This window comes from Phyllobates terribilis, unplaced genomic scaffold, assembly GCF_046119375.1.
Source record: "Phyllobates terribilis strain yellow unplaced genomic scaffold, ASM4611937v1 Scaffold_86__1_contigs__length_6382490, whole genome shotgun sequence".
Classification (NCBI taxonomy): Eukaryota; Metazoa; Chordata; class Amphibia; order Anura; family Dendrobatidae; genus Phyllobates; species Phyllobates terribilis.
In genome coordinates this window covers 1676471-1686284 of record NW_027362846.1, presented here as the reverse complement: position 1 = coordinate 1686284, position 9814 = coordinate 1676471, and the positions used below count along the sequence as shown (strand labels likewise).

Genomic DNA, 9814 nt, shown 5'->3' with positions numbered 1-9814 from the left:
GGGAAAATGTTTGCAAGTGGGTAGCTAACTGGCTAAAGGATAGAAGGCAGAGGGTGGTTATAAATGGAATATACTCAGATTGGGTAAGCGTCACTAGTGGGGTACCACAGGGGTCTGTACTAGGCCCAATGTTATTTAATATCTTTATTAACGACATAGTCAACGGGATAAATAGTAAAATATCAATATTTGCAGATGACACAAAGTTATGTAAAACAATTAATACAAAAGAGGATAGTGAAGACCTACAGAGGGATTTGGATAAGCTGGCTAGGTGGAGCATTAAATGGCAAATGAGGTTTAACGAGGAGAAATGTAAGGTCATACATATGGGAAGGAAAAATGGAAGTCACCAGTACTCACTGAATGGGAAATCATTGGGGAATTCAGAGATGGAGAAGGACTTGGGCATCTTGATTGATAGCAAACTAAATTGGAGTGCCCAAAGTCAGGCCGCTGCTGTAAGGGCAAACAGGGTAATGGGATGTATCAGAAGAGGTATAGCTGCAAAGGATGAGAACATTGTTCTTCCACTGTACAAAGCTCTGATCAGACCACACTTGGAATACTGTGCTCAGTTATGGGCCCCAATATATAGAAAGGATATAAATGAGCTGGAAAAGGTACAAAGGAGGGCAACAAAATTAATAAGGGGAATGGAGGGACTGCAATACCCAGAGAGGTTGGCAAAACTAGGACTATTCAGCCTGGAAAAGAGAAGGTTGAGGGGGGACATAATAAATGTGTACAAATATGTTAGGGGACAGTATAGAGACCTTGCCCGGGATTTGTTCAAAAAGAGGGATATTACGGTAACAAGAGGGCACTCACTAAGACTGGAAGAGAAAAGGTTTCAGCACCAGCATAGGAAGGGGTTCTTTACGGTAAGAGCAGTGAGAATATGGAATTCACTGAGTGAGGAGACGGTAATGTCGGATTCACTACACCAGTTCAAGCGGGGACTGGATGCATTTCTAGATACCAGGCAGATTTCTGCATATACTTAAAAATAGAATAAAATAGTAGGTTGATACAGGGATTTATTCTGACTGCTGGTTTCAGAGTCGGGAGGGAATTTTTCCTCAGGTGAAGATTGGCCAAATCATTTGGGGTTTTTGCCCTCCTCTGGATCAACTTTAGCAATTACAGAACTAACAGGTCGAACTTGATGGACGCAAGTCTTTATTCGGCTTTACTAACTATGTAACATTGCTAGGCACAACTACCTGGGAGATAAACAGTGCTTGCGGACCAGCTAGGCGTTGAGGCTGATGGTGATGCTGAGCAGCATCAGCCCAGGCTGGACTGAAATGGGAGACCACAGAAGGTCCTGGACCCATTTCAAATCCACCACCAGACCGACGCCTAACAGAGGGTATATAAAATAGATATTCAACCAGACCCAAAAAATGCCTATTAGGTATATTAGAAGATTATATGGAATTTGACCCAATTTCAATAGGGATTTCACGATAGGAAACATATTGCATCCAAATGGATTAACCCCTCACCTCACCTCCAGAAATTGGTGAACTCAAAAATATGGTAAATAATATTATCAGATTGGAAAAAGGGGTATATAAAAAACGAAACTCAATGAATAAATTTGAGAAAATATGGGGCTTATGGTTGGATACACCTGGAATGCCATCAAGGGGGTTATTGTTGGAGAGACAATGACTTATGGGAGAAGGGGGGTATTGGCGAGGTCTAATGTTTCATTGTAATGTGTATTGGAATTCCTTAAATGTGGCATGGGTAATATAGCACACCTATATGTGTATAGGATTATAATGTTTATTACAATATTATGGTTATATAAGAGATTTCAAGAATGTTAATTGTAAGATATAGTAATTGCAAGTTATCAGACGGTAATGGGCAAGCTGAAATATAGGAGAGATGCACGTATGTCATCCTATGGTATGTTATTTTATTATTGTATGTACTGGTTTCCTGTTTTGTAAAAAAAAAAAAAAAACTAATGAAAAACATCTCAATAAAAATGTATTGGATTAAAAAAAAGATTAGAAAAAAGGCTTCTCCCCTATGTGGGTTCTCTGGTGCCTAATCAAATTGGATTTCTGGTTAAAACATTTTCCACATTCTGAACAGGAAAAAGGCTTCTCCCCTGTGTGAGTTCTCTTGTGACTATCAAGAATCATTTTACAATTAAAACATTTCCCACATTCTGGACAGGAAAAGGGCTTCTCCCCTGTGTGGGTTCTCTGGTGCTTAATCAAACCTGATTTGTGGTTAAAACATTTCCCACATTCAGAACAGGAGAAAGGCTTCTCCCCCGTGTGGGTTCTCTTGTGACTATCAAGATTCATTTTACGATTAAAACATTTCCCACATTCTGAACAGGAAAAGGGCTTCTCCCCTGTGTGGGTTCTCTGGTGCTTAATCAAACCCGATTTCTGGTTAAAACATTTCCCACATTCTGAACAGGAAAAGGGCTTCTCCCCTGTGTGGGTTCTCTGGTGCGTAATCAAACCTGATTTGTGGTTAAAACATTTCCCACATTCTGAACAGGAGAAAGGCTTCTCCCCTGTGTGGGTTCTCTGGTGCCTAATCAAATTGGATTTCAGGTTAAAACATTTTCCACATTCTGAACAGGAAAAAGGCTTCTCCCCTGTGTGGGTTCTCTTGTGATTATCAAGAATCATTTTACGATTAAAACATTTCCCACATTCTGAACAGGAAAAGGGCTTCTCCCCTGTGTGGGTTCTCTGGTGCTTAATCAAACCTGATTTGTGGTTAAAACATTTCCCACATTCTGAACAGGAGAAAGGCTTCTCCCCTGTGTGGGTTCTCTTGTGACTATCAAGAATCATTTTATAATTAAAACATTTCCCACATTCTGAACAGGAAAAGGGCTTCTCCCCTGTGTGGGTTCTCTGGTGCTTAATCAAACCTGATTTCTGGTTAAAACATTTCCCACATTCTGAACAGGAGAAAGGCTTCTCCCCTGTGTGGGTTCTCTTGTGACTATCAAGAATCATTTTATAATTAAAACATTTCCCACATTCTGAACAGGAAAAGGGCTTCTCCCCTGTGTGGGTTCTCTGGTGCTTAATCAAACCTGATTTCTGGTTAAAACATTTCCCACATTCTGAACAGGAAAAGGGCTTCTCCCCTGTGTGGGTTCTCTGGTGCTTAATCAAACCTGATTTCTGGTTAAAACATTTCCCACATTCTGAACAGGAAAAGGGCTTCTCCCTTGTGTGGGTGCTCTTGTGTGTATCAAGATTCATTTTACGATTAAAACATTTCCCACATTCTGAACAGGAAAAGGGCTTCTCCCCTGTGTGGGTTCTCTGGTGGCTATCAAGATGATCTTTCCGGTTAAAACATTTCCCACATTCTGAACAAGAAAAAGGCTTCTCCCCTGTGTGAATTCTCTTGTGTCTATCAAGAAACTTTTTACGATTAAAACATTTCCCACATTCTGAGCATGAAAAAGGCTTCTCCCCTATGTGAAGTCTCTGGTGATCAACAAAAACTGATTTCTGATTAAAACATTTTCCACATTTGGAACAAAAAAATCTATTGTCCGCTGTGTGTATTTTTTGATGCTTAAGAATAGACTTTTCAAAGGTAAAACTATTTCCATTTTCTGAATGTGAAAATGGCTTCTTTGCTTTAGGAGCAGTTCGTTTTTTAATGCTTATTTTATTTTGATTTTCCTTAGTAGTCGGTAATGAATCAGCAGACAGGATGTGTTTCATAGAGTCAGATGATTGATGTTTGCTGTGAAGGGATGATGGTATATCTGGAGTAATGGCATTCACTTCAATTGTATCATGTGGGATCTCAAGATCATCCAATTTAAAAATCTCCTGTCCCTCTGATCTCCTGGTACAATCATCTGCCAAGAAAAAAAAAAACAATTATTAATTTTGAATAAAATGTCCTTGAAATTTATGTTTTTGAACATTTCTACTTAAAATGTCTAAACAAACACATCCCTGGGCTACATGCTAGTCCAGGAAAATGAAGAAATATATGCTCAAGTTTAAAAATCAATTTTATTAGACACAAATCTAAAAAATAGAGAAATATTTAAAATATTTTAAATATTCCTCTATTTTTTAGATTTGCGTCTAATAAAATTGATTTTTAAACTTGAGCATATATTTCTTCATTTTCCTGGACTAGCATGTAGCCCAGGGATGTGTTTGTTTAGATTGATTTAGAAGTGGTATGCAATCTTTATTTATTTTTCTATGGGATTCTTGTGTTAATTGTACTTAAAATGTCTGTAGAAATGGGAAGTTATTGACAGAATGACAGTTCACAGTCTAATAGAAAACCTCATAGGATGAACCAGTAGAGCGTGGTGTCCAACTGTTCATTCTGCCTCCAAAATATGGAATAAGAAGCCATCAAACAATGTTATGTAGGCAAAAATGATACCAATAAAAACTTCTACTCATCCTACAAAAAACAAGCCCCCACTCAGGTCCATCATCTGTCAGTGGAAAAACAGAGGTTTCCACATTATTAGTGGCACAAAGGCTCTTGAGAATCAACATGGCTTCCATAAACCAATCCAGCAATATCTTCTTTTCCGAAGTCAAATCTCACCCTCACTTCTCAGCCTTGCAGTGTGCCCAAACCACATTTATCATCCATGTATTTGGCATTACTATAGTGAGAAGAACCCACTTAATTTAAGGTGTTTGTGTCTCCTGGAGCACAATCTGAGCACTATGTGTTGGGTAATAAAATGGCCAATATGCAATTTTTACTCTCCAACATCCAGGGCTAATTTTCGGAAAATGCCTGTGTAGTCAAAATAATCAATACTCCTATAGATTAATTCACTGAGAGTTGTAATTTCCAAAATGAAGTCACTTTATGGGGATTTCTACTGCTCTGGTTTTCTGACATTTTGTCATATTAGGGCTTCTGCAAATGGTTTGTCCCATCTCCTCTGGGATCTGATCCTGTGAATCGGCTTCTGTCACCAGGAGCCGCCTTATTCATTCTGCAGGCGGCTCTGGTGATGGGAGTAATTAGAGTATGGGGCTCGGTGGCTCTTGGCAATCTAAACTATCTTAAGGGACAATATTTTCTGGCAGATGAGTTTCAAGAAGAAATATTAGGCATTCAAAGAGAACTTTTTATAATAGTGCAGAGATGAGGTGTCTTAAATTTAGAGCTTGGGCATTTGGAAGAGGCAATGGAGATCTTTTTGAAAGGCTACCAGGGAGTTACAGAGTCACATAAGTGAGGAAGGCCGATCCCACTACAATGAAGCTATCATACTGAATGAACTGGTAAAAAAAAAAAAAAAATATATAAAAACATGTAACATCCCCAACAACAACGTATGTATGAAGGGAGAAATCCAACACTAAACCGGAGTTGCACTCATTTATGGTGGAGCATTGGAGCTACTATGAATTCTGACCAGCAGAGTATAGAAAGTATTAGTGCTCCCTGTTTCAGGAGAGATTGTGTAGTAATCTGAATTCCTTAGGATTGAAAACATAATGGAATTTATGACGTGGAGTGAATCCATGAAACCAGGGCTCGAGCCAACACATCTCCTGCAGGCGTGAATAAATGTATATTACAGCCATCAGCCACGCACAGCTTAGAGATATATCATGGCACAGGTGTAATGTTTTCTGTATAGTTTATCACGATCCTGTTTGAAGTTAGTTGGCTGAAAAGAAATTGAAAAGTCAAGATAAAGGGAAACTCTGCTGTTATTGTACAGTGTCTTGTAAGGACCATATGAGCACATTCAGCAGCACAGAAGGGCGAGAAGGTAGATTCATCCAATAAGATATCAGGGTTCTAGGAAGCCAACAGCATTATTACCCTCCGCTTTCTCTTACAGGCCCATCATAATATTTTTCTTCAAGTGATTTTCTAACTTGTCAGCACATTCTACGTACGCTGTCATTTGGCTTTGTAGTTTACAGATATGGGCAGGTAACGGTCAGCGTCTTCTAATCCTAGGGAGTAGGTGGATCCTCCAGGTTGTAAGTTCTATAGAAAAGGTCTTTCACAATTTCACAAAGTAATTTGAACATTTTCGGACAGAGGAGAATGTTGTGGTCGAGCGGCAAAATGGTGATCCACGATTGTGATACGGCCGGACTACACCACCGATAAAGCAGCTACAGCCGGTGACTGAGAAGAATCTGTGAGTTCACTGCATTTAGTGGTTACGACTCACCTAGGTAGTCATATGTAGGAATCTCCTCTTTACACCGCTCATCACCCATCACATATGTCTCTGTAGTATTAATATGGGTCTGATCTTCACTCTGGAACAAATATTATAGAAGTAAGATGGAGAAGTCACATCTATGATCAGCTCTAATCCCGTCATCTCCACTGTTCTCATTACACAAATATAAATATTTGTGGATAAAACAAGACTGAACACAAGACCTTTACAGCCGTCTACACATTGTAGGGGAGATCTCATGACACCTTCTCTCCATCTACCTGATGATCCTGAGGAACATTGGGATCTTCTTGTTTACAGGCCTGTGGAAGAAGAGGACGGGGATATCTCTCTGGTGTTGTCCTCTTACTGGATCGATCTGGAGGAAACACATACAGGGTGTAACGGGTCCGGGAGGCGGAACCTCTGAGCTACTATACAAGGGGGCGGCCCTTGTAAGGGAGCGGGTGGCAGTCTCTGGGTGAACGGACAGGGAGTTACGGCAAGTGATCAGGGCAGTCTCTGGGTAAGGGGTAGGTACGACCTGTGATGGCAGAGCCTCCGGGTAGGCTAGCAGGCAGATGGTAGATGTGTGCTCCCAGGTGAGCAAGCGAGAGTCTCTGGAATAGCAGGTGGTCACGGCACGTGACGGCGGAACCTCCGGGCTGGCAGGCAGGTAGGTAACGGAGAAGCGCTCCCAGGTGAGCGGGCAAGAGTCTCTGGAATAGCTGGTGGTCACCGCACGTGACAACGGGACCTCCGGGCTGGCAAGCAGGCAGGTAACGGAGTTGCGCTCCCAGGTGAGCGGGCAAGAGTCTCTGAGATAGCTGGTGGTCACAGCACGTGACAACGGAGCCTCCGGGCTGGCAAGCAGGCAGATAACGGAGAAGCGCTCCCAGGTGAGCGGGCAAGCTGGTCCATAGACAGACTGACCGGAGTAGTAAGGCAGACCGTCGGACCTCAGGCAAGCAGGCAGGTAGCTGATATGCGCTCCCAGGTGAGCGGGCAGGCTGGTCCTTTAGACAGACTGACAGGAGTAGTAAGGCAGACCGTCGGACCTCAGGCTGGCAGACAGGTAACAAGTATTCAGGCAGGAATCAGGCAGGTAACTAGCAGGAAACTGGCAGGAAACTGGCAGGAAACTGGCAGGTAACTGGCAACGGGACCTGAGGGCTGAAGCACAGGTGAGACACAGGTGCAAACAACATTGCTCGGGCACCTCCATTTTGGAGGAGGTGCCTTATATATGATGAAGTCCTCCGGCCATTGGCCGGGGACTCCTTAGGACGGCGCGCGCGGCCCCTTTAAGAGGAGGGGAGCGCGCGCGCGCGCGCCCTAAGCACAGGGGCCGGGAAGGAGCGCGCGCTGAGAGCAGAGCGGGAGGAGGACGCCGGGAAGGAGCGCGCGCTGACAGCAGAGCGGGGAGAGGACGCCGGGCACGGAGCAGAGCAGGAGGAGGACGCCGGGACGGAGCGCGCGCTGCCAGCAGAGCGGGGAGAGGACGCCGGGACGGAGCGCGCGCTGACAGCAGAGCGGTGAGGGGAGCAGCGTCCCTGCCTAGCAGAGGGCAGGGACGCCAGCGCTACACAGGGACTGAATTATTTTCATACGGATAATTGTAAGCTGCATGTATTTAGTCCTGTCTATTACCTGGTGATGTGAGGGGCTGGGGAATCTTCATCATGATGTCCCTGTACAGATCTTTGTGTCCTTGTAAATACTCCCACACATCCTGACACCGTATAGGAACCTGACATATACATTGATACCGTCATCTCCACAATCCCTTCATAGCGTTACTGTATAATGTCCCAGCATTCCCAGTAATGTCACCTCTCCAATCAGAAGCTCAATCATCTTGTAGGTGAGTTCTAGGATCTTCTGGTCATTGATGTCCTCATGTATCAAGGGGTGAGGTGGAGGCCCCGTGATTAGTCTCAGGGGTTTTCCCCATCCCTCAGACACAGGGTCCTGACAGCACTCACTAGAGGTCTTCTTCACTACTGTGTAATCCTGGTTATGGAAAGACACATTAATAAATCTTACAACAGACATTTCCAGAGTCCTCACCTCTCCAGTTCTGTTCATCTGTTATTCCCATAGATAAGAATGATTAAATGTGATGTCATCAGAATCTCTCACCTCTCCACTAAGCCGGAAGAGGATCTCTAGGGTGAGGTGTAATATCCTCGCCGCCATCTTGTCCATATCCATCTTTGATGGATAAATCAGGAAAATTTTCTTATATGGAAGATCTCCACTGAGAGGATCCGGTGTTGTAGAGACCTGAATGAGGAGATGATGAGCCGATGGAACATCATAAAAATCCTGTTGGTATAATACAACTATTGGACATAATGAGGGGAAACATATAAGATTTATGATTTTACAGTATTTAGTTTTTTCTTTACATCTAGTAATAAAACCTTTATATTTTAGGCCACAGACAACAAGCAATTTCTTCCTCGGAGTCTGCAGCTGAATACGTTTCTCATAGACTCATCTTCCATACCGCTAATTCTCGTCTCATATTCCGACACTGGCATTAGCAGTACTGCAGGAGATATTAATTTCACGTGACATGAGAAATAATTACATGATGAGGACGACATCTTCTACTACGGCTCTAAAAACATATTTAGCCACAAACCGTCACTAAACACATCAACACAGGCTGTCTGTATGAATGTTTCCCGTCTTCCCCGGACTGTAATCTTCTATCAAGTTACAGCTCATGTCTGATTCACACACAGAAGTTTGAGGATTTTATAAAAGCTGTTTTGATTGCACAAACACCGCGGACAGCAATTATTTGATATCAAAGTCTACGTGTACAGTGTATTATGGGGTTTATTTCTGGCCTTAGGCTTTCCTATATTACAAGAAAACCCCCAGAAAAAAAGAGCAGATATTAAAATGTTTCAAAAGAAAATGGTCACCAACAATTCTTGTAAAAAGAAAAAACATGCAAAAAGCAGAAGACACATATTATTTTTTAACACGTTAAACATTTGTTTTTGTTTTTATATGAACTCTTTTGGGCACCAGAACATAGATGTACACAGCAAGGATGACACAGGTGCGGCTGCAACAAAATCCCTGGCAGCTTAACCACTTGCTCCTGCAAAAAGCAAACATGGTATCTAAGAAGGTGTGACAGAGTTTGGCCCAATGCACCTTCTTCCCCAAATGCTCAATGGTATAGTTCCTACAATACTTAAATGCCTAATAATGGTGTCTGGGCCTGCAATGTACAAAAGTCTATTAGGCCGGGCCATAGGCAGCGTCCAATAAGTTACCTTTTAACGCCACCCTTAAATATTAGACTAAAGTTGCATGAAAGCACTGATTTTGGGGGTTTTGGTCGACTATATAATGTATTTGGGGGCCTCCCTACAGATGCAGTCAGTCATACAGACCACAGGAAAGCTGGAATATTTGTGTGTATGGGGGAGTCGGGAGAGATAGCCATCTGCCAAATGACCATTCAACCAATACTTATCTCATGTGTATGGGGTCGTTACTATTGCACTGACAGGCAGTGATAATACACGGCACTACAGTAGTACAGTGCATCACCTGAGCAATCAAAGGTTTGTATGTTGTATGATTGCACTAATGAAA

At 42.6% G+C, this 9814-nt stretch overlaps 1 protein-coding gene across 1 annotated transcript; it reads right to left on the bottom strand.

The window, feature by feature from the left end:
* Nucleotides 1-1783: 1783 nt before the first annotated feature.
* LOC141197746 (uncharacterized) lies at nucleotides 1784-8293 on the bottom strand. Its single transcript, XM_073662832.1, has 5 exons — nucleotides 8024-8293; nucleotides 7841-7940; nucleotides 6472-6569; nucleotides 6197-6287; nucleotides 1784-3871 (listed from the first exon to the last, which is right to left on the bottom strand). Exons 1-5 carry the CDS (start codon nucleotides 8276-8278, stop codon nucleotides 2028-2030), a joined length of 2388 nt encoding a protein of 795 aa, XP_073518933.1. The 5' UTR covers nucleotides 8279-8293; the 3' UTR covers nucleotides 1784-2027.
* Nucleotides 8294-9814: the final 1521 nt, after the last annotated feature.

Coding starts and splice junctions, on each gene's coding strand:
- LOC141197746 (XM_073662832.1), bottom strand. CDS start 8,278: ATGAACAGAACTGGAGAGGTGAGGACTCTGGAAATGTCTGTTGTAAGA. Junction 7,941..8,023: donor TTGAGCTTCTGATTGGAGAG/GTGACATTACTG, acceptor TGTATATGTCAG/GTTCCTATACGGTGTCAGGA. Junction 3,872..6,196: donor TCCTACATATGACTACCTAG/GTGAGTCGTAAC, acceptor TTTTCTTGGCAG/ATGATTGTACCAGGAGATCA.